At 36.6% G+C, this 25841-nt stretch overlaps 1 protein-coding gene and 1 pseudogene across 2 annotated transcripts; both read left to right on the forward strand.

Moving 5' to 3' along the window:
• Positions 1-342: 342 nt before the first annotated feature.
• LOC126719460 (L-type lectin-domain containing receptor kinase IX.1-like) lies at positions 343-2474 on the forward strand (annotated as a pseudogene).
• A 2889-nt stretch (positions 2475-5363) lies between these two features.
• Positions 5364-7645, forward strand: LOC126717634 (probable E3 ubiquitin-protein ligase ARI5). Of its 2 annotated transcripts, none has more exons than XM_050419466.1 (2): positions 5364-5506; positions 5749-7645. In XM_050419466.1, the coding sequence occupies exon 2, from the start codon at positions 5770-5772 to the stop codon at positions 7435-7437; it is 1668 nt and encodes a 555-aa protein (XP_050275423.1). In that variant the 5' UTR covers positions 5364-5506; positions 5749-5769; the 3' UTR covers positions 7438-7645. The 2 variants fall into 2 exon arrangements, with proteins under 2 accessions (XP_050275423.1, XP_050275424.1); XM_050419467.1 differs by having other exon boundaries at positions 5765-7645.
• Positions 7646-25841: the final 18196 nt, after the last annotated feature.

Consider the following 25841-nt stretch of genomic DNA (forward strand, 5'->3'; position numbering starts at 1 on the left):
ATAATAATTATGTGGCGAATGACATGACGATGAGGTGGCGCAATAGGAGCTCAGCAGCAATAAATGTCACGCTTCAACTTTTAGTAATATATAGATTCGGTGCTAGCTAGGCAATTACTCCCTCGGGCAATTCAGGACTTACCGACTCTTACTTACCAGGTGTAAGTCTTACCTGGGCAAATACTACCGATGAGAATTATTCAACACGTGACAGAGTATACGAGTTGAACAAATTAAAATTACTTACTAAAATAAATTAAGAAAAAAGAAAAAAGAAGCCTTGTACATTGAAACAGGACATTCATCTAACATGTTTGAAGTACTCCAAACTCCTGAGCCTGTAACTTGAGTCCTTTTTTTTTCCTCAACACATTCAACCATGGCTCTATCCAGCCTTCTTCAAACTCAAAAAATCCATTATTTTCTTCACAATCAGCTTTTCATTGTCATCTTCTTTTTATTGTCACTTCCCCATGCAAATTCAATTTACTTGAACTTCTCTAGTTTCCAACCAATTGATGGCAACATAACCCTTCAGGGTCACGCATACGTGGACTCAGAAGGTCTCCAACTCACAAAGAATACAAAAACAGAAAATCTCAATTTTAGCGTTGGTCGTGCCTTATATTCTGAACAAGTGCGCCTTTGGGATAATAGCACACGGTGGCTAACAGACTTCACCACTCACTTCTCATTCATCATTAAAGCCGTTCCTGGTGTTATGCCTGCTGATGGGTTCACCTTCTTCATTGCACCATTTGATTCTACAATGCCTAATAATTCAGCTGGCGGGGCTTTCGGACTGTTGAGTAGTGATAATGCTTTGGGTGGCACTCATAATCAAATTGTTGCAGTTGAGTTTGATACTTTCAAAAACCCCTGGGATCCAAGCAGTGATCATGTTGGAATCGATGTCAATTCCATTGTCTCAAAGGCAAATGTCACATGGAATAGTAGCATTAGCAAAGGGTCCACAGCAAACGCATGGGTAAGTTATAACTCCACAACCAAAATCCTGAGTGTGTTCCTTATGCTGATAATCCAGTCTTTAGCGGGAATTCTAGTCTTTCATATATTGTTGACTTGAGGACTGTTTTACCGGAATGGGTTAGTGTTGGTTTCTCCGCGGCAACTGGTCAAGCTACCGAGACACATACAATACTTTCTTGGTCGTTCAATTCAACATTGGAGCTTGTAGATGGGGTTCCTCAGACAAACAACACGAGAACAGGGGCTAATGTGAACACAAAAAATTGGAACATGAAAAACAAATTGGGGTTGATCATTGGTTTAGCAGTGAGTTTTGGTGGAGTGAGTTGTGCATTAGGTCTACTTTGGTTCATTTGTTGGAGAAAAGGGGCTAATGTGAACACAGAAGATTTTGCTGATGATGTTTGTATCGACGATGAATTTGAAAAAGGAACTGGGCCAAGAAGTTTCACTTACCGTGAACTTATCCATGCAACAAACAACTTTTCTGAAGGAGGGAAGCTTGGACAGGGAGGATTCGGATGCGTTTACAAGGGTTTGCTAGGGGAATCCAATACAGAAGTTGCAGTTAAGAGAGTCTCAAAAGAATCAAGGCAAGGTAAAAAGGAGTACATATCAGAAGTGAAGACCATTAGCCATTTAAGACAAAGGAATTTGGTTCAACTCATTGGTTGGTGCCATGAACAAGGTGAGTTACTTCTTGTGTACGAGTTCATGGCGAATGGAAGCCTTGATACTCATCTATTTGGAGCAAAGATTATGCTAACATGGTTTGTGAGGTAAAAGATAGCTCTTGGATTGGCTTCTGCACTATTGTACCTTCATGAAGAATGGGAACAATGTGTGGTGCACAGAGACCATGAGTTGGGCTTGCAAGGCTTGTAGACCATGAGTTGGGCTCACAAACTACTGTTTTGGCAAGCACTATGGGCTACCTAGCCCCAGAGTGTGCTACCACTGGCAAGGCTTCTAAAGAATCTGATGTCTATAGTTTTGGGGTGGTTTCCCTTGAGATCACATGTGGAAGAAAGCCAGTCCAACCACAGGCAGAACCAAGCAAGGTAAGTCTCGTGGAGTGGGTGTGGGACCTCTACGGAAAAGACCAACTCCTTGAAGCTGTTGATCAAAGATTAAGTATGGAATTTGATGAGAAGCAAATGGAGTGCTTGATGGTAGTTGGCTTGTGGTGTTGCCATCCTGATCCCACTATTCGACCCTCTATAAGGCAAGTGATAAATGTACTTAATTTTGAAGCTCCTTGTCCCATTCTTTCATCAAAATTGCCGGTGCCAATGTATGATGAGCCTTCAATGCACTTGTGTAGATTATCGTATACACCAACTAGTCACTTGGGATCAATCAAAGGTCAGCCATTGTGCTCGTGTAGTAGTTGTTCTACTAATTCGTCTACGTCAGTTGGCCTTAGTAAACCTCTTCTAAATTCAGGCAAAGCTGATGTGGAGTTAACTTCAGTTTCATATTAATATATATATATGTATGATTATTCATACTTCTGTAATAATTTCTTCTTTTTTAGAATAATACTTTTGTTAATAATTAAACTTGAAAGCGCGGGTAAGTTTTTTCAATTATGGAATGCACGGTAAGGTCACTGGATTCAAGAATTAGTAAGCATGCACGTAGTTTAATAATAAAAGAAAAGAGCATGGGTAGTAAATCAAGGGGTGGAGCATGCGCATAATTTATCTCATTTGAGATAAAATAAGAAGATAGGCTTGCAGTTGCATCACCATCTGTTTTTGTTTGACAAAGAATCAAAAGGTATTTTTATTTTTATTTTTATTTTATAAGGGATACAATGACCAAGGATCAAATGTACATTTACATTCTAATCCATTTTGTTTGTGAAATTGTTGATTAGAGGAAAATTCTTCTTGGCATTGTTCAATAGACATGATCAATAAGTCAGTCCATTTGCATAAGTTCAAACACTGCTTGAAATTGATTGTTATTTACAGCTTTAGATAGCTTCATTTGTGACGTTTAACCAAATTCAAGCGAAAGTTTGCAGCCATGTAGTTTACTTTATGGTCAGTAACTATGATCGAATTAAAGTTACATTAAGGATATGAACTCAACCAAATTTTTATGCGTGTGAATGCTATTCCCACACGTCTCTGGACAGTCTTTGCAGAACCCTTTCTCCTTCTTTTTTTTTTTTTTTTTTTGCATTTGAATCTTTTTGCTTGTGCAGTTCTTAACCCAACTAAAGTGTTATATAAATATTTAGCCAGCGCTTGTTACAATTTGAAATCCTAATCTTTGTATTTAAGAGAGCATTCTTTGGGTGTATTTAGTTTCGGTTTTATGTGAAAGTTGTTTGTAATTGTGACTATTTTTTTAGTTCACTTTACTCGTATTATTTGTTTATAAGATTTTTGTGACATGATGTTTTTCGAACACACCAGTACTAATGAGTTGTTGAATGCTGTTAAGATTGAAAAATCTTCTTTGGTTGAAAAGGTTAAATGAACTAGAAAATGACTTAAGTATCACTAGAGAACAACTTGGTAGGTCTTCTAGCTCTAAACTTGATGAGATGCTGAGTGCTCAAAAATCCTCTTCTAATAAAACTAGTTTAGGGTATATTGAAGGTGGTTTGTCTTCTAAAAATTCTTCTACAAAATTTATCATATCTTCTTCTAATTCTATTCCTAAACCGGCAGAGAGAGCTCATACGGAAGAAACTCTTGCTACTAGAAGAATTAGAGTTGACTTGAGTGATAACAAACCAAAACAGTCTGTTCACCCTATTGCTAAAAAGAAAATCAAACCTCATCCTTAATGGTTTTGTCATTTCTATGGTGGAGCTGGATATACTCACCCAAATTGTTTCAAGTTGCAAGCAAGCAACTAAGCAAACAGTGTCAGTGCCAAAAGCATAAGATCCTATGACACTTATTCAAGAATTGGTAAAGGCACTTAATCTTTTTGCTAATTCTAGAATTGATCTTCAATCCAATCCTTCAAGGAACTCCAACTCCCTTTCTACATCTAAGATGTGTATTCAAAAGGCTTATCTTAATATAAGTGATTTGTTCTTTGTTTTGATCAAAAATCTTGATTTCGACATCACATATTTTGATCGTAAAGACTAAAAAATCTTATGAGAAAAGCATAAATAACCATCTCACTACCAGTGTAGAGCAATTTGTGTGTTTCTTTATAAATTTTTTTTTTTTTTTTAAATGAGATTAAGAGAAATCTCATGCAAAAAATCATTGAACAAAGGTGATGCATTTTTTTTTTTTTAAATGTGTACAATAGTGGGCTTGAAATAAAAGAAATATATATATATATATATATGCCCTTGTGATTTGTGACTATGCATTAAGCTTTCAAGCATAAATTTTCACGAAAGCATATGACAATAGATTGTAACTCTACATATTGGGAGATGTGGGAGTTATAGGATGTACCTCTTTAGGTGATAGTAACTTTAAATCAATGTGATTGATAATTTAGAAAATTTGATTGAATTCTATTTACATCTGGGTTAACTAGTCGAAAAAATTACTTTAACTAGTTAATTTCTAATGCATTATCCTTTTATCCAAAAAAATAACCAAAGCACATGCTCACACATACCATGTTCTTTGAACCTGATGCTCATAATATGTATGAGCAAATTTTTATTCTCGTTCTATAAATTTATCATCCCTCCTACTAAAAAATATTAATAAAAATACCATGAAAATACCTAAATTCTCTCCCAATTATTCTAGAAATTTTCCAAATAAATAATCCTTCATCAAATCCAAGCTTCCCCTTGTGGGTATAATTGATAGATCCTTTTATTTCATTGGTCTTATGCTTCTTGTCTCTATAAGACTATAATGAATACCATGCATGTGTGATAATGAATATTTATAGACACACATAATTTAGCTAAGATTATTTTCAAGCTTATGTTGGTATATTAATTCTCATTATTAAATGAACACATCCATGCATGTATAACATGGGACCTTTTCTTTTTCTTTTTTTAATTAAGAACTTGGATATCACTAGAGATAGTGGCGAAGCTAAGGAGCTGACTTTTGAAAAGTTCCCCAAATAGTAGTATTAAAATAAATTTTTTATTAAAAAAAAAAAAAACCTTAAAAATTAGGAAAAACTTTTAATCACCGGCCCCCTAAGATTTTTGACCCAAAAAAATACATATTAAGAATATCAGTTCTAAAAAACACAGCCCATATTTTTTGGCCCATAAACAATTAAAAAAAAAAAAAAAAAAAGTCAAATCCCTTGTAAATTGGGATTCCTACTTCCTAGTCCTAATTAAATTAATAAATTAGGACTCCAAAATCAGAATAAATACACAAAACACAACCCAAACTTCCCAACTTTGAGAATCGATCCAAACTTCACAAAGTCACTGCCGTTTATACATTAAAAAAAAAAAAAAATTGGTCTTACGTTACGCCGCTTGCTGGTCTCCACACAACACTGCATCGCCTCCGAGTCCCCTTTTTGCCGGACTTGAGGACCAGTGGTATCCCTCTCTCTCAGCTCTGTTTTGTGTTTCTGTCGTTAGTTGAGTTGTATGTTTGGTTGTTTATAGCTTGAAAAAAAAAAAAAATACTACAATTTTTATTTTTGATGATAGCGGCTGGCTTGTGGTTTATTTGATGTTTATATTTGTTGAGAATTTTTTTTGATTTAATTTGCCTAATAGCACATAGAGAGAGATTCATTATTTAAAATTTAATTTGCCTAATATTAATTCCCTTCTAGTTTTTTGTTGCTGCAGCTGCCATGGACTCCGAGGATTACCTGTACGACAGTGACGCTGATGACTACTATTACTATTACAGCGACAAAGACTACAACAACGAGGATAACAAGGTAGAACAAGAAGAAGAGAAAAAAATGGATAACATAGCTATTGGAGACTACGACGGTGAGTCAAGAAGTAACAAGAAGGCAAAACAAAGTTACGTTGTATTGAAAGAATCAGATATTCAACAACGTCAAGAGAACGACATAGCCGAGGTATCCAATGTTCTTTCCATATCAAAAGCTGCCGCAACGGTGCTTCTACTTCAGTACAAATGGAGCGTGTGTGACGTTCAAGATGAGTGGTTTGCTGATGAAGAGAGAGTTAGAAAAAAAGTAGGTTTGTTTGAAAAACCGGTTTTCTTGCTGCCCAAGAAACTTAGAAAAGTTGAACTAACTTGTTCTATATGTTATGAGAATGTCCGCGTCTCTATGATGGGTTGGGTTAGTTGTGGTCATCCGTTTTGTAGGGAGTGTTGGGAGAAGTATGTGAGTGTGGCGATTGAGGATGGGGTTGGATGTTTGACATTGAGATGTCCTGAACCGCGCTGTAACGCTGTGGTGGATCGTGATTCAATTGATTTGCTTGCTAAAAAGGAAGATAAGGAAAGGTATTCACAGTATTTGTTAAGGTCTTATATTGAGAGTAATAAGAAATATAAGTGGTGTCCAGGGGCGGATTGCAAGTACGCGGTGGAGTTTTGTGAAGGAGGTGACAAAGAGTACTATGATATTTGTTGCCATTGTAGCAATAGCTTTTGTTGGAATTGTATGGATGATGCGCATAGGCCAGTGGATTGTGAGACTGTGGCTAAGTGGCAATTAAAGAATAGTTCTGAGGCTGAGAATACAGCATGGATGTTAGTCAATACAAAGCCATGTCCAAAGTGTGGAAAACCCATTGAGAAGAACCAAGGGTGCATGCACATGACGTGCCGGAAACCTTGTGGACATGAGTTTTGCTGGATGTGCCTTGGAACATGGAAAGAGCATGGTCAAATGACAGGTGGGTTCTATGCTTGTAATACATTCCAGAAGAACAAGGTAGAGGGAAAGTATAATGAGGCTGAAGATATCAGAAAAAGAGCTAAGAAGCATTTGGAAAAGTATACTCATTATTATGAGAGATGGGCAGGCAACGAATCATCAAGGAAACAAGCTGTTAATGATTTAAAGCATATGCAAAAGGACTACATGGGAAGACTTAGTGACCTACGAGGGGCAACTGAGGCTGAGCTTAAGTTCATTACAGAGGCCTGGCTGCAGATAATTGAATGTAGGAGAGTGCTTAAGTGGACATATGCATATGGGTATTACCTACCTGATGATGGAGACAAGAAAGCAAAATCAAAAAGGGGGTTCTTTGAGTACTTGCAAGGGGAGGCAGAGTCTAATTTGGAAAGGCTTCATCATTGTTCAGAGAAGGATATACATGACTACCTCGACAAAAAGTGTCCAGACGAAGAATTCAACAATTTCCGAGCAAAGCTATCCGGGCTTACCACAGTGACAAGGAATTACTTTGAGAATCTAGTTAAGGCATTGGAGAATGGCCTAGAAGATGCCAACTCTCAAGAGGCTTGCAGCAAGATAAAGAGTAGGACACCAATAAAGAGAGGAAGGACTAAGGGTAAGAGGAGACGTTAGTCAAAAATATCCAATAGAATATGTTTCTTTGAACAAAGAATTCCAGCCAAAAACAATACTAAGCAATTTGCCTATGACTTCAGATATATGTTGAGTATTTTTTGTAATCAATCGAGCACATTCTGGATTGATTTATAGTTATTTTTATTTTATATTTATCATTTTTATGGAATCTGTAGTAATTCTTGTCTTATATCACTAGATCATTATGTTCAAGATCATTGGCATTGCCTGATAATGTTTCAATTTTCACATATTGATCATATACAATGTGAACTTGCAAAATGGGCATCCATCCATTTTTAGTTACCTTAAACCCTATATTTGTTTGATATTTGTATAGGAATTTGAAGAATTTTCTATTTTCTTTTCAAAATATACACACACAATTTGAACATATATAACTGGCAACTCTGCCAAAAAATAATTGAGATTGTAAAACAAATACACATAAATGTGGCTTGGTCAAAATTCTTCAATAGTATAGGTTGAAACTCGGTTTTCGAGCATTCTCAACTATTAGCAGTAGGTTGTACTTCATGACATAATACTGTGAAAGACAAGTCCTTACTTAGCTTATGTATTTAGAACAATGAAATAAGATGCAAGCAAAGCATTGTAAATGCATGATTGATTACACCCTCTTGGATGTGAGATTGTGTTAGAATTTACTTAGAACTTCATTTTGACAGAATTACCTGTCTGGAATAACACTCATATCAAAAAACTTGGCATAAAATCACTTGTATGCTGTGTATACACAGACGCAATATTCTGGATGATGTTGCAACATTGGCAGATAATTGGATTTATCAAGGAGGAAGTATATTGCTTTAATTCCAAAATTAATTATACTGCCACATCTGTAACAATACCTAGTAGCCCAGTTGTGCATTGTTCTTAGTGATAACTTCTACAGCAAAGTTGGAACATATATATGGAGAAAATCAGAAATAGGTTTTGGAGATTTCTGAACAAAAGATCAAGGAAAAAGAATAAAGAAATTTAGATACCCTCATCATTATTATTGCAGTATTATACTAAGTCCAAAAAGAGAGTACCCAAAAACAAAACTGGAAAAAAAAAAAAAAAAAAAAAAAAAAAAGGGAATCTTACATGTGTTGAGTGAGATTACAAAGGCTAATAGGCTGACAGCTACTGGTCATGAAATCCCTTTCTTTATGTATGGCTTTTAATATTCTCACAATCCAAAAGTCAGATTGAAAGCTGACTTGTCCGGCCTCTCAGTTTCTAAACTCTATAGCTTTTTTAATCATCATCTCAAGTAACCAAGAAAATTCAAATTGTTTGTTTCAAACCAATGTGATACATACAGGCCTTTCTCAGCTTTCAACTAGCTTTCCATCTAATCTTTTCTTTAAGGAGTTTTGCCTGGAACATGAGGCATAGCTGGCTTAGGTTTCTTTATCTTTTCCACCAACACAGCTTGAGTGATAAGAACTAAACCAGCAATTGACACCACATTTTGAAGTGCACACCTTGAAACCTGACAAGGGTCTGCAACTCCAGCACTGAGAAGATCTTCATATCTGCCTGTCATTGCATTGTATCCAGTTTGCCAATTACAAGTTCTAGTCTTTTCTACAACAATTTCTCCATCGACACCTGCATTAGAAGCAATTGATTTTGCGGTGCAAGGAGAACCTGCAATTCAACATTAGCAATAGTTTCTATGATCAGGGCAGTAAATGTCCACAAATAAGGTCCTAAAAGATGTTAAAAAACCAAAAGATGAAAAATGAAAGTTGACAGTTTCAAATTTAAAGCATAATAATCTATATTTTACATTATCTGACTGAATTCTGAACTAACAAACAAATAAAAAGTAAAAGTTCCCATGAAACAATTTAAGAAAAGGGGGAGGCCTCAGATGGGGGACAGGATCTTTCACTCATTGTCATTCACAGTAGCAAATATGATTACTATTTCTTACCAATTGCTGGTAGTATAACTAATGCCAGTTTGTTGTTTACACATGCAGACCCAATCCTTAGGACTAAACACTTGTTCTGACAATTTTATCAGGCGATCTCTGTTCTGGGCCATCTCCAATTTATGTATCATGGCACCAGCCGTCTTTAAAAACATTTTAATTGATTACTCCTCCCAAAACAAAATATCAGTATGGTGATAAGGGATCTTATCTGTTATAACAAATGAGGAAAATCTGATTGTATGTACATCATAGATTTAAGGGTTTACTGGTTCAGTATCTAAATTAAATAATCAATAAGCCTAACAGATTTGTAAAAAGGTCTATAAAACTCAATTAAATAGGCCCATTAACAGAATTGTTCAGAAGCTGCTTTTGCAGCAATTCATTCTTAAGGCATCTCTTATATTATTGTTGATGATTTGATGCAATTACAATTTACAATAATGAAAGGAGTTTAAAAAACCAAAAAAAAAAAAAAAAGTCCTATAGTATTTTTTTTTTTTTAGATGACTATGAGGGCCAGCAAACTAGGAAATAAAAAATGTGAGTGAACATCTGGCTGCAAAGTGAGCTATCTCACCATTTTGAGATGTAAAGATATTAATATAATGCTAAGTGGGAATGAGTTGAACTGTGTCGCAAAGTAACAAATTAAGAAATTTAGTGAATGAAAAACATGTCATAGTCATGATAGTTTCTTAACATCAAAACAGCCTCTGATTCAGAATAAACATTATCTTATTATTGAAATATGTCATGGAAAAATTAAATAATCAAGAAAATAAAGTTTGGCATGCAGTACATAATTTGACCTGTCATAAGTGCAATTTCTTGCAAAAGAGCCTTCTTTCCTTCTAAAAATCCTGGACATTTTACAACAGCAACATTTAGTAAACTTTGCATTTTGTTCACCGCTAGTGTTTCCAGTACTTGCCTGGACATATCCTCTGCAATGACTAGCAGTGGGACACTCAGTTGAGTAGTCTTTTCTAGTAAAGGAACAATTTCTTTGACAGTTGAAATCTTCTGATCAGTTACTAGGACTTTGGCATTGTCAAACTCCACTATAGATTTGTCATGGTTTGTAGTGAAATGGGGTGACATGTAACCCTTGTCAATCTGTCCAGAAAGATCTAATAGAATTAAAGGAAAGGGAATAGAGAAAAAAAAAAAAAAAAAAAAAAAATCTAGGAATCAGAGATAAAGGGGAAAAATGCAAAATGACCCCTTCAAATTTAGGTCAAAATTAAACAGACCTCTGATTTTCTAATATCAAGTTTTAACCACAGAAGTTTGGAAAACTGCCAAATTGGTCCTTCCATCTTACTTCCGATGACTCAATGGAAGGAAAATGGTGTCAAGTGCTTCACACATTATTCTTCTTAAAGTAAAATTTACTATATATATATATATATATATATAAAACCATTTTATTTTTAATTTGACTTTATTTTCCTTTCCTTTTCTCCCTTATCTTCTTCTGCTTCTTCCTCTCTCACTCCTGCCAACACACAACCACACCACCATCTCCGGCAGCCAAGAACCACCACAATTTACCACTACAAAAACTGGCACACAGCAAAGATTTGCCAAAGGGTTGTGTTTTGGGGTTGTGGAGGTGGCAAATCCGAGGCTGTAGGTGTCGGATCTAAGCCAGAGGTAGTGGTTTAGGGCTTGTTGTGGAAGTTTGGTTTTGTGTTAGGTCTTAGTTTTGAGGGTGGCCAAGGGGTGATGTCAGTTATATGCATGTAGTCCTTGTTCAGTTTATGATATATTCTGTAGCTAAAAAAATGTATAAATGAAAAGAAATCCTAATTAACATGATTAAAAGTGGTAGTATCTACCTGTGAGCTGAGGAATGAATACAAATTTTTTTAACTTGTATCTATTTGTGTCATGACTCCACATAATTGGGAGCTTTCTGAACTAGGTACTACCTTTTATGAGTTTTATCTATTTGTGCCTTAAGGAATGAATTTTCAATGGATTGAGACTATAACCTTGATGTTGGTTTTCTTTAGTCCATTTATTTTCAACCAAAAAAAAAAAAAAAACCCAAACAGTGGGGTAATTAGTTCATTGCTGGTTTATAAAGTTTATTTTCATTCTAAAAATATCATAAGATGAACAGTACAGTACAGAGAACTCCCAGTAAGGTTGGCAGTCATTCATTTTCCATGATTTTTCTTGTTTTTTCCGGCAGAGGAAAGGGTCAAGGAGATGTAAGGGTTGTTTTGGGTAATGGGAGTGGCAGACTTGGATGGTTATTGTTGTTGGTCACCCTGTATAATGGCTTGCGTAGCAAGTTTAGTTGGCTGATTTCCTTGGTGGGTGGTTTTATGCGTTGCAGAAGAGAGGAGAAGAAAAATAAGAATAAAATTTCAAATAATTTTAAAATGAATCTTTTAAAGAAATTTTACTTTAAAATGAATTTTTATTAAAATGAATCACATGACAACATTTTCTGTCCATTGAGCCAGTGGACGTGTGATGGAAGGACCAACCAATTTTGCAAGTCCCCTAGCTTCATGGTATAAAAATTCAAATTAGAACATAAGGGGGTTAATTTTACTTTGACCTAAAGTTAAAGGATTTTTTCATTTTGCACAAAAAATAAAAGTAAAAATTTGAACCAAAAATTATGGTTCAATTCAAAATACATTCTGACCCATTTTCTTTCCTTCAAATTAACTTTCTTTGAGATGGTCGTGAATCTTTTCAATTAAAAATCATCTTAGTGACCTACCTTCATTCCTAATTCTATTATTACAGAGGTCTCAAATGATGAAGATGACTCAATAGAGATAACTCCATCGGGGCCAATCTTTTCTAAAGCTTCAGCAATTAAGTTCCCAACAAATTCATCATTTCCAGATGAAATCGTGGCCACAGCTGCAATGCTGCAAAAGAAACTTTAAAGATTTTGTTTTTGACAAGTAATTATATTTTTTTATTAAAAAAAGTGCAAAGAGGGGGCACAAACCTAATTCACAAGACATGCTCTACATATTTCTGACTCTGCTTTTTATTAACAAAATACAAATACCTTTTATATCATCTCACTTTTCTTCTTCAAGACCTTGACCAATTCTTTCAGTCTTATCCATTCCTTTCTTCAAAGAAACCGGGATAGCCCCGAAATCAACTGCCAGCATCCGAGATTTGATCATTGCTCGAGCCAAAACAATTGCAGTAGTTGTACCATCACCAGCCAAATCATTCATTTTAGTTGCAACCTGCAAGGAGGATACGAAGATTTACATATCTATGATTGCTTTTGTCTCAAAAAAACATCAATACAAAAACAGGAGAGAGAATTATCTAGCAACCATGAATGACCTCTTGGATTAGCATTGCTCCTGCATTCTCAATTGAATCTGAAAGCTCTATGGATCAAGCAATCGTAACGCCATCGTTAATTATTTTAAGCGATCCAGACTCAGAAAGAATAACTTTACGGCCTGCATATTTGCACTTAAAATCAATACCTCTATCAAATGAGCAGCATGAAATTTAATAATTTGATTAACAAAATACTCGTATTCTCTTCTGAGTATTTCAGTATGTGTTACATCTAGCATATTATAGCTTTTTTAAAGTGTTAGAAAAGTCATAAAGGCTTATGCCGTAACAGAACCAACCCCATAAATTGAAAAATGGAAGTTCTCAAGTATAACTATTTTACATAGCCAAAGTGAGGCCACCCTAGTTGGCTGAAGCTTGTAAAGAAAATAAGTAAATAAACATCTCTTCATAAATAAATTAATATCTGTTCAAGCAAAGCTTCAGTTACAAGCCTTCAAGGCTTCAACTGATCTTATGCCATATTCATAACGAACAAAGCTAGCTTTCCCCTTCAACAGCCTTTTTTGCTTCGTTATTATTATTATTTTCAATAGACATGCCACTGACACAATAAAAAGCCAACAAGACCTCATACCTAAAGTCTTACTATCTTAGGCTTCAACCAGTCTCATTGATGGCGTTAACACAAGTTACACAATTAATGGCATTTTTTGGGTTTCTTTCTCATAATTATCTATACTACTATTTAAAGAGCTTCTTTTGTTTGGATTAGATTTTTTTTTTTTTTTCAAAATACCCATATACCCCTAGGTTTAATTAGAAACAAAACTAAAAGATAATCTGGTAAAAATACATATTTAATTTGCACTAAAATATTGCCTACAAAATAAGAACACTCTTCCACTAACCCACTTTTTTAAAGCAACTATATGTTTATTGTTTTTTTTTTAATAGAAAAATTAGTTAAATTACCTACATTTTTGTTGTTTTTTTCCTAAAAAAAAAAAAAACCTTAGTTTCTAATACTTCTTTATTATTATTATAAAAAAATAAAAAATAAAAACACCCTACGTTTATCCAAAAACATTAGTATTAATTTTTATCAAAAAAAAAAAAAACTAAACTAAACTAAACTAAATACCCAAAAAATATATATATTTATTAACAAAAAAACTAAACTTTTTTTTTTTTTTTGAGAAGCCCCTAACAATGGGGATTGTTATTGATTAATAAAATGGAGATCAAAATTGTAAACATCGTTCGTGTCTGGAGGAACAGACTCCATCCAAACGTCGAAGGGGTTTGTAATAGCTCGTCTAGCAAGTCTATGAGCTACGCCATTACCTTGTCTCTTAACATGCTGAAAAGATACATAATTAAATAAAGAACAAAGGGAAATAATGTCTTGCAAGATATGCCCAAACGCGGAGTGAGACATATTGCCTTCCTTGATAGAATTAATAATCACTTCGGAATCACCTTCAACTACCAATCTGTCAAATTCCAGCTCCATAGCAAACCAAAGAGCTCGGCGTGCTGCTAACACTTCCACCATCTCCACCGAAGCAGGTAGCGGAATCTGCTGTGTCATTGCAGCCATAACTAATCCGACATCGTTACGGATTATAATGCCAAGGCCAGCCTTGTTATCTTCTGCAAAGTAAGCTCCATCAAAATTAACTTTGAGTAAACCTGTTGGAGGAGGCCGCCATCTCACAGACCTCGCTGTGCGTGGAAGCTTCATGTGAATAGGACGCAGCTGCTGATATTCCTGTAAGCCGTCGCTAGCCAAGGAGCTGATCTTAGCCAACGGGAAGGTCTCCTCCTCTGCCCGAAGCTTGTTTCTACGCATACAGATGAAAGAAATCGTCCAAGCAAACAGAGCAAAACGTGATCTGTCCTGCTGGGCAAGCTGAATCACGTCCAAGAAATTTGAGACAACGTTAGTTCCAGCCACCAAGTCAGCAAAGGATACCTGCCAAACCGTTGAGAGATGTGGGCACTTCCATAGGGCATGTAGTGTATCTTCAGGTTCCAGCTTACACAGTGAACATGTGGTCTCTATTAACAACTTACGGCGGGCCAGATTGACTCTTGTAGGTAAGGAGTCATTCCCAGCACGCCATAGTAGCAGTCGAATACGGTTTGGAACCTCCAACTTCCAGATTCCATTCCATATGCTCTTCATTGGACCCATGTTAGACGAACTAGCAGTAGCATCATTTCCACACTCCATCTCCATAATCAGCTTGTATCCGGACTTGACTGAATAGATCCCATCATGGTTCCTCGGCCAGAAAATTTTATCACATCTGTTAGAGAAACTCAAGGGAATAGCTTTAATAGTTGAAGCTTCCATGGGCATAAAAATCCTATCAACCTCTGCCTCTTTCCAACTAGACAGTTCATGATCAATCAAAGTGGACACCAAAGCTTTTGAGTTGGAGTCCGAAAAAGGGGACATGACCCTGCCACTATCACTACCTGGTAGCCATCTATCATGAAATATCCTTACTGCAGAACCGTCACCAATCCTCCATCTCATACCTCGCAAAATGACATCCCGCCCTTTAAGTATACTTCGCCAAGCATAGGATCCATTTTTTTCCTTAGCGTCAAAAATTGATCCAGTAGGAAAAAATTTTGCTTTAAAGAACCTATAAAATAGGGAGTCTTGGTTTGAAGCCAATCTCCAAATTTGCTTGGCCAACATAGCCTCATTAAATTTTTCCAACTCACGAAAGCCCATGCCACCTTCGATCTTAGGCTTACAAAGTTTAGACCATTTCACCCAGTGAATCTTCCTTCTATTACCTCTTTGTCCCCACCAAAATCTCCGCGTCATGGATTCAAGCTCATTACATAATGAGGTTGGAAGCTTAAAGCAACTCATAGAATATGCGGGAATAGCTTGTACCACCGCCTTCAAAAGAATTTCCTTACCAGCTTGAGATAGGAGCTTCTCCTTCCATCCCCTAATTTTAGACCACACACGCTCCTTAATATAGAGAAGGCTAGCTTTTTTGCTTCGACCCACAAAGGAAGGGAGACCCAAATACTTCTCATATTGCTTGATTTCAGGCACACCTATCATAGAAATAATTGTGTCTTGCATCTCTTGGGAAACGGCCTTGCTGAAGAATAGAGTTGTTTTATCTCTATTAAGTTGTTGACCGGAAGCTTTCTCATATGCCATAAGGATGTTTAAAACATGTTGGCACTCTTGGCTAGTGGCCCTGCAAAACAATAGACTGTCGTCTGCAAAAAATAAGTGGGTGAGTCTTGGGCCATTCCTGCAAATGGAGATACCCCTTATTTGCCCTGCTGATACAGCTTGATTGATCAGGCCATGGAGTCCTTCGATGCAAAGGAGAAAAAGATAAGGTGAAAGAGGGTCACCTTGTCTTATACCTCTGCTAGGATAAATGGTACCTGTAGGCTCACCATTGATTAAAATCGAGTAAGAGACAGTTGTAATGCACATCATCATCAAAGCAACCCACTTCTCATGAAATCCCATCTTCTGTAATAACCCTTCCATAAAACCCCATTCCACTCGGTCATAAGCCTTACTCATGTCGAGTTTCAAGGCCATAAACCCTGTTTTGCCGGATTGGTGATGTTTCATATAATGGAGAGTTTCAAAAGCCATCAAAATATTATCTGTAATAACCTTTCCTGCTTGGAAAGCACTTTGATTTTCAGAAACAAGATAAGGTAACACCTTTTTCAGGCGATTAGCTAGAACCTTAGACATCAGTTTGTAAATGACATTGCACAAACTAATCGGTCTAAATTCAGAAATAAATTCCAGGCTTTTAACTTTAGGGATGAGGGTAACATACGTATGATTAAGATCATGTGGGATATAACAATTATTAAGACAGTCAAGCACAGCAAAAGAAACATCATCACCCACCACAGACCAAAAGGATTGGAAAAAGAGTGGAGGCATACCATCCGGGCCCGGTGCCTTCAATGGTTCCATATGCTTTAAGGCAACTTCAACCTCCTCCCTAGTAAAGTCTTTAATGAGCTCCTGATTCATAGCTGCTGACACCTTGGGTTCTATTGTCTCCAAAACTACATGCATATCAGAAGGTTGCGATGAAGTAAATAAAGACTCATAGAACCTGACTACTATCTCCTCGACTTGGCTTTCTGAAGTGCACCACTCATTGTGATTATTCTTGAGGCCATAGATTCTGTTCCGCTTGTACCTGTGAGAAGCACGGCTGTGGAAATACCGAGTGTTACGGTCCCCAGATTTTAAGAACAAGGATCTTGCCCGCTGCTGCCACATCAAACTCTCTTTATCAAGTAACTCATTGACCTCCATCTGAATTGTTCTTACTGCATTAGTATCACTCCCCCTAGCTGCTTCCCCTTCGGCCCTAATCAACTCCTTTGTTTTTTCCTCCAATTGACGTCTAATGCTCCCAAAAGAATGTTTGCTCCATTCCGTCAACCGAGTCCCACACTCCTTAATTTTTTCCTCTACCAACGGCATGGACCTTACTACCGAACCAGCTTCCCAGACCTCCTTAACTGTTTCACCACATCCACTCTCTTTCAACCACATTTGTTCAAAGCGAAACGGTTTATTCCGGCGTGCCAAAATACCTTCCGGTTTAATAATGATAGGGTTATGGTCGGATGAGTGGGCTCTAATGTGTTGCACTCTAGTTGCTGGATTATTCAGCAGCCAAGAATCACTTGCAAAAGCCCGGTCAAGTCTCTCTAATACTACACCACCAGCTCGTCTTCCTCTCCACGTGAACTTATGACCAACAAATCCCAAGTCTACAAGCCCGCACTCATCAACCACATCACGGAAAGGATTCATCTCCGATTCTCTCCTTGGTGCTCCACCAATTTTTTCATGGCTTCTAAGTATCTCATTAAAATCTCCAGCGCAAATCCACGGTAAGTTAAATTTTTGGTTCAGACTTCTCAACAATTCCCATGTTTCAGCTTTTTTCCCAACTTCAGGAAAACCATATATGCCGGTGAATCTCCATGCATCAGCCTTCCCTTTATTAATGATGGCGTCAATATGATTAAGCGACGCCGAGTCAACCTCCATGTCCACTGAGTTCTTCCAAAAGAGAGCTAAACCGCCTGCTCTCGTCACCCGCCTTACCACCCACACTTCATCAAATTGTAACTCATCACACAGTCGTTTCAGCCTCGCTTCATCCGCCCAAGTCTCGGCCAAAAACAGGACGGAAGGATCTTGCGCCCGCACGAACTTTGCAAGCTCCTGAACAGTGCGTTGGTTCCCAAGCCCCCGCACGTTCCAGCACATGAGACTCATAGTTCTCGGCGGGGCTGAATGGCAGCCTCCGCCGTTGAATGATCACAACCATAGCTCTGTGTATCTTCTGAAATTTTACGCTTCTGTATCGGGTTTGTCTCTGCTGGAGTTGTGTTGATGCGTTTTCCCAATTTTACTACAAGCTCAGACTCCTCTTGGAACGTAACAGGCCTAGCAACTCTTGTCCATCTTGTGGGCTTGCTAGAAACAATGTTGGGCTTGTTAAGAACTTTAGTTGGGTCCACATTCGGCCCATCAGGGAAAGGAATTATTGTCTCATTAGTGACTTTAGTAACGTCTTCCTCTATTAGATCAACACTCTCCATACCCTTATCAATGCCCTTAATTTTCTCCCTATAATTCTCTTGACCGTTGTCCACCTTTGCAGGAATAGCGTCAAACACGGGATTACAATCTTTTGTAATTGGTAAATCATTAACTACTACCTTTCCGTTACCTCCTGGATTCACGCTATCCTTCTCCGGCGATACCGGAGTTGATGGCCGTGAGATTGGTGGCTGCCTCGGGGCTGTTGTTCCACTGCTTCTGTTAGTTACCGATGTTTCTGGTATCTTTTTCCTCCCCTCAAAGTATCCTGGAACATGAACCACATGCCTGCTCGATGGGAAAACCGGTTTCGCCCGTATACTGGAGTCATATTTCTTCTTGCTCTGGTCCAAGCTTCCTTCACTTTGGAGCCAAATCTCGCAATTTTTATCGTCGTGATCCAGGCAGCCACACCAATAACACAGGTTCGGAAGTCTTTCGTACCTGAATGAAACCCAAGTTTTCGTACCATTTTCAAGGGTCACCACTCTTCCTCGGCACAGCGGCTGGGTAACATTCACTATCACTCTGACCCTAATGAAGCCTTCCCCCCCCCCCCCCGGTCTCTTTAGAACCAGCAGACTGCACCACCTTACCCACTGTCGAGCATATCTCTTCTGCTGTCTCTCTATCCATATAAGCCAACGGTATGTTATGGACTTGCACCCACAATGCAGCTTCGTTCAAATTATAATCGTCAAGGACCTTATCCTTATTGAAGCGTTGGAACACAATAAGGTGTTTATCAAAACTCCACGGTTCATTTTGCAGCACCCTCTCTGCATCTGATTCATTATCAAAAACGAAAAGGAATTTATGGTCACCCAGATTCCGTATCTGGAAGCCATTGCGTGTTTTCCAGATAGGGGTGAACGTTCTTGCTACTGCATCTATACTCAATGCTCTACTAGTCAGGAATCTAGCCACCAGCGAGAATTCTTGTATAGGGCACCTCTTCTTCAGTTTCATATCATCACCCTCTCTATCCAGGAGAGAAAGGTTATTCCATCCATGAGTAATCTCGTCCATGAATGAGGGAAGGTGAGAGACCTCCCCTATTTTCACACTCTGTTTCCCTTACCCCAAAAAAGAACCCAACAAGCCCTACCAATACACTTGGTATTGCAGGGAACAAACAAATGCCTTCTGTCGAAGGTACTTCAATTCTACAGTCGCACAGTAAGCAGGAAGCAACGTCCTAGCTTGCTAGACGAGAGAGAAACCCCAAAGTTAGTTCCACAAAAAAACTAAACTAAATAGATATATACACGTTTTTTTTTTTGTTTTTTTTTATAAGTAGATACATCTTTAATTCTCATTAAAACATTGCCTACAAAATATGATCACTCTCCTGATGGTTTTCAAATTGCTTTATCCATTTATAAAAAATAAATAAAATTAAAACAAACTTCTTTGTAAAAAAAATACATCTGTTCATTCATGGGGAAAAAAAAAAAGCCAGCCATACTCCCACATTTCTTCTAATCAAATTCATAGGTGCCTTTTTTAGATCTCACTGAACACCATTTATTGACCTTATCGTAACCACAAAGAATGCACGAGGAGAGACAAAAAAATTTGGGATACAAGTGCCTCCATCCAAACTCCACAAAGATTGTACCTGCTACTTATTGTTCCTCAGATGATCCAATTCATTTTCTCTCTCAAAATTTTTTTTTTTTTTAATTTTTTTTTTGAGGAATCTTTCTCGTATTTATGTATGCATATATTACAGGTTTTGTTATGTGTGCCAAAACTTCTCTACCAAATGGAAACAGGTTTTGTTAAATGGCGTTTATTGCCATGTTGGGTTTTGTATTTTTTATTAACCTTCTATTTGAGCAATTATTGTTTAGATGAGACATGCCATTCTCATATATGGCTCTACTCTTTGTTTTTTTTGTTTTTTTTTTTTTTTTTTGGTTTGATGCAGTAGTTTTTTTGCTGCTTTTGTTTGATACAGGTACGTTTGCTAGGGTATTCTTTTAACATTTATGAGTACCTTTAGACCCCTTTTTGGTTCAAAGGAAGGTTTATTATTTTGCCTTTTGGACATTCGTGAGTATCAGGCCTGAGATAGCATGAACTGCTTGGCCAAAAAGTGAGAAAGAAAAGGTACCTATTATTCTCTCTCTTTTTTAGTCTTCAATTTTTTATAGGATTCATATGTTTCATTATTTTGCCTTTTGGGTTTCTTAATTTTTATGACCCGTAAATGCTATTTATAGGATTCATATGTTTCATTATTTTGCCTTTTGGGTTTCTTATCATTTTGATCTCCTTACCAGTTTTATACTTTTGCTATAATGGGCCTTGCTTAGATTTAATTATTTCGTTTAGTACATTAAAATTTTTATATAGTCAGTTTTGGATCTGTGAAAGAATACAAATAACTCAATTCTTATGTATTTTATGTACTTATTTCCAATCTCTTTAAAATTTGTTTCTTTAAGAGAATGAGAAATTAAATTTGTCATTTGTGGGGGGTTGTACTATGATGCATCATAATATACACAACAAATTTTGACTTTTTTTTTCACCTAAAAAATATTTCTCAAAGAATTTTTATACAAACATCTCTCATATGGAAAGTCAAAATAACAAAATTTAAATACTTTTTTTTATGAGATGAAAAATTTATACCTATTTTATTATGTACCTTCTGTTGACTTCTTGAAACAATTGTAGAGCGCTGCATTCATTTCAGTTTCTTAATAGATGGTTTGGAAATAGAGTTGGGAAGTCAAGATAGTGGACCTGAATCTTAGGAGTTGCAATATAATGGCACAATATCTTCCGGTCATCCACCGAATCTAATCGAACATTTTAAAACCAGCATTGCTTATACATTCTTCACAATTGTTTTAAAAACTGGTTTACATTGAATTGGTAAATGAAAAACGAAATGGTCAAATCTAAGAGAATGTTTAAATATTTATGGAGCAAATGCATAGTTTGTTTATTGGTTGTTAGTTTGTTTAAAAAATAAAACAAATATGTTATTGTGATTTGTGAGCATCTTAACAATTTCTTTGTGTTCAAAAATAGATGCAACTTTTTTTTTCTCTTCTTTTCAGGTTTACTTATTCACAATTTTGTTGGATTGCATAAAAGTCAAATTGGTTGACTACATGACTTCAAGGAAGATTTGAAGTAATTATCATTTATGTATTAAAAATTAACTATGTAAAACAAAGACCCTACTTATGTCCGTATCTATCTATCAATGTCTAATATTTATATTCTACTTTAGAAACAATTTCTATATAATATGTTCCTTATTAATTGTTTTGTTAAATTAATAATCCAAGTGATTTTTTTTTTTTCAGAAAAATATCAATGTTATATATGAGGATATTCTTTCCATAGCTAAGTCGAGAGATGTGATAGGATTTTGCAAATGCTTTGATTGATGAATTTTTATGGAATACAAGATTTTATCAATGAAATATTGAAATTTGTCCAACACAACTATGCAAAGTAAAAATTGGCAACTTATCCCAAAAAAAAAAAAAAAAATTGGTAATAATTTATATTAAGTTTGCATGGGTTAAAGGTACATAATTTTAGTAATGCAGCGGAAAAGTGCATTGATTCAAGTTATACTCATCACACCCCTAGGTATTTTTGTGATTATAGTACGATTGAGATTCAAGGCCTCCGCAAGTAGCTTTCGGTACGCCACACTCGATGGAGATGGGTTCCCTTTCTACTTCCTACCGCCTTCAATGAGCATGTAGTGTGAGTAATCAAAGTCCATTGCTGACCAATTTGGAATAAACCGGTCAATCTGCACACACACACACATTTATGACAAATTAACAAAATTCGTAAATTGTTATTGATCAAAACCCTAGAGAACACTTTAAATTTTAATAATTCCTTAATTCACAAGAAAATTACGAAGAGAGGAGTATAAAATTGATGAAGAATTCTTACGTTTTGGAGATTAGTGGTTCTTTGATCCAAGTGTTTTTGTAGAAGAGAGTTCCTGTGATAGGAACCCATTATCAGAGAGAGAGAGAGAGAGAGAGAGTTTTGTTTTCACAGAGCAAGAGAGTGTGTTTTCACTCCTCAGAGAGAATTTGAATTTCCCAAAGAGAGAGAGAGAGAGAGAGAGAGAGTAGTCTAAGAGAGTTGTGTGTATTTTTTATTTATACTAGCCTCTACGCGTGTGCTCAGATGCTCTTCTATTTTTTGGGTAAAGGTTAATTTATAGTATTTATTATAATTTGGGATTACTACATTTTCCGATTACCAAAAAAAAAAAAAAAAAAAAAAAAAAAAAAAAAACTAAAGGTGTGATGAGTATTATGTGTGGTGAAATAATTTTCATCACATTCCTAAGTTTTTTTTTATGATTGGAAAATGTAGTAATCCCAAAATTATAATAAATGCTCTAAATTAACCCTTACCCAAAAAATAGAAGAGCTTCTGAGCACACGTGTGAGCGCGTGCTCAGAGGCTAGTCTATCTATACTATTTATAAGAGGATCCCCCTCTTTGGACTGGATTTTTATGCAATTCATAAATACCTCTTGATCGGCCAAAAATGTATTGACCCCTTTGATAAATTAATCAATTAATTATCCAAGTGAATTAATTAGATTAAATTACATGCAATAAGCGTGGTAACACAAACAAATCACCAACTAAGTTAAATGCAGCGAAAAATAAATTTGACACGGGTAATTTGTTTACGAATGGGGAAAACTACTGAGGTAAAACCCCACCTGGTGAAATTAAGGTCACCACTCCCATGAATCCACTATTATCAAAATAAGTAGTTAAAAGTAAAAGGAATCTTAATACCTAATACCAACTTACAGTTGAATTCTTATCCCAATACCCAATTGGACTTATGATGTAGCAGCAATATCTCCGTTTAATGCACGACTCTCAGTACGTGACTAACCAATGATGTACGGATCCTAGTACGTGACTAACACACCAACTTGAGGAAGATGTTGGCTGCAAAGTTCTTCAGTTCATCTAACAATGAAGATCAGGAAGCTCCTTGGTCACAAAACCCTTGGCGCAAAGACGCAATAGCTTCTACAAAGAATATGATGAACTAGGGCAAGAACGTCTCCGGTCATAATATGCGTTGTAACAACAATTGCAACAACCTTTGCATCACTTGTGACGACCCTTAAAATAATCCTTATATATGTCTAAGGTTGTGAGAAAAGAAACCCTACACAAATACTTATAGATATGCGTGAAATCAGATATGAAAATTCTAATTTCGTAATTCTGTGATAGATTCAGCTTCTATCGAACTTCAACATTAAACCTCAATAGAAAGGATTCTGTTGAGTTTTAAGGAACAACACTTCTTCACTTTTTTCTTGGTCAAACTTGCATAGTTTCAATACTAAAATTGAACACTTGTTTCTTGAAGTACTAAACATATCCTAGATCTACCCAATTACAAATAAAGTGCGTTTTGTCAAAGAATTAGCCAATTTACATCACATATATTTCTAACAATTCTCACATATGTCCTAATAATCTCTCCCTTTGACAATCCGTGACAAAACCACAACAAACAAATGAATCATGAGATCACTAAAATTCGTAACCACTTGTTGGAATACAAAAAAATCTAACCCTAACATAAACTCTTGAAAAACTTTGCAAGAAGAGAGTTCATAGAATGATAGATTTTCACAACCGGTCTTTCTGAAACACTTTAAAAAAAAAAACTCATCAAGGAATCTTAGTGTGAAACAGAAATAAAGATTGCATACGTAAAAAAACATGTTTATAAAGAGAGAAAAGAAACAACACATTGAGAGATAGGTGAAGAACAACATACATCATCATATATATATCAAAATATAAGTACAATGTATATCAATAAATGGTCACAAGACCAGTATACATGAGGCTAAAGTAAAAGAAAGAAAATACATGTAAACCTCACTACATCCCTCAAAATGTATAGAAACTCCCCCTAACAAAAATATCTTATGCTAACTCTCCTCCTAAGTACAAGACTACTCTCATCCCAAAACTACTCCCCCTTTTTTGTCACGAATGACAAAGGGTAAGTCACCAAGAGGTCGTCATCACTGGAGGAGCTAGCATCGTTCTCATCATCACCATCCTCATTTGTCGAAGCCTCTAGAGAAGGAGATGGAGAAGCAGCGAAACCACCAAGGCGAGCCTATTGTCGTGCTATACGATTGATACATGTGTTTACCTGACACAACTCATTAATAAGAGTGTCAAGGCGAGCATCCATGTGCTGAACCTGCACCATGATAGCCTCGAGGGTCACACCACCAGTCGAGGAAGAAGGAGCAGACGTGGAAGGAACAACAGAAGCTGCAGGATCGGTAGTCTCCATGCGTGGCCACTTCGATCGAAGCTGGGCCTCGCTCCGTCGAACAGAATTGACATCTATGGCACCCATGGTGGTGTAATAAGGAGAAGTAGGAATAGGGATAGAAAAATGGCGAAGGATCCACATGATAACTGAAGGAAAGATGAGCTTATCACGAGTTGCCGATAGACATCAAGGATAGAAGTGATAAAGTGAGAGGGAAAGTCGATAGAAATATCCTCTAAAAGGGACAAAAGAAATCGAGCACGAGACTTTGTGATAAAGTTATAATGAGACAATGGAGTAAAAGTGAATGTCATCACCATGTTAAGGAATCTCAGACCTTTTGCAAAGCCTGAGCATGGGGTGTTTTGCTTCCCACCCCATATGGAAAGTATCTCATAGAAGTGAGACAGAAGCTCGTCTCTGGACATAGTTCAAAAATGCTTATAATCGGGGTAATCAGGATGTGATACCCTCAGGACATGTAGTACCTCAAATATAAGATCCATGATAACTATAATACATGTACCTCGAAATGTCGTGGCAAACCGAGGTATAAAGATATCGATACTGTGTATATTGGAGTAAAAATCCTGTATAAACACGATGTGACACCTCAAGGGTTTTGCCATAAGAGAATCCCAGCCCTGAGTCCGAATGACACCGGGTAAAGGAGTGTCAGATAAGTCCGACAGAACAACATGACGCTCCAGATGAACACCACGTTTCTGAAAATTCTCAAGGAAGTCTTGTTGGGCCTTCCCATCACGGAACCAAACGTGAAGAGGGGGGATAGGATCAGAAGAGGAAGAAGAACCGGAACCTTGAAGAGGATTCCGACTTGGAGTAGATTTGCGCTTAGGTGCCATAGTGCAGTCTATTTGTGAGAGAGAGAGAGAGAGAGAGAGAGAGAGAGAGAGAGAACACAATCACAACTAGATATAGGAATGAAAGGATATACGTATGCATGAAATATGCATGAACATGTGACGTGCAAAATTTAAATTGCATCATGGGTAAAACCCAATCCAAACCTATCAACACACATTTCACAATAATCAATCACACATCTAAATGCATGAAACATTCTTAAAATGCAAGGAATATTCAATGCATGAGCATATAGAATCAAATCAACACAACCCAACCCAAAAATTTCACAA

Source organism: Quercus robur, chromosome 3 (genome assembly GCF_932294415.1).
Source record: "Quercus robur chromosome 3, dhQueRobu3.1, whole genome shotgun sequence".
Lineage (NCBI taxonomy): Eukaryota > Viridiplantae > Streptophyta > Magnoliopsida > Fagales > Fagaceae > Quercus > Quercus robur.

Coding starts and splice junctions, on each gene's coding strand:
- LOC126717634 (XM_050419466.1), top strand. CDS start 5,770: ATGGACTCCGAGGATTACCTGTACGACAGTGACGCTGATGACTACTAT.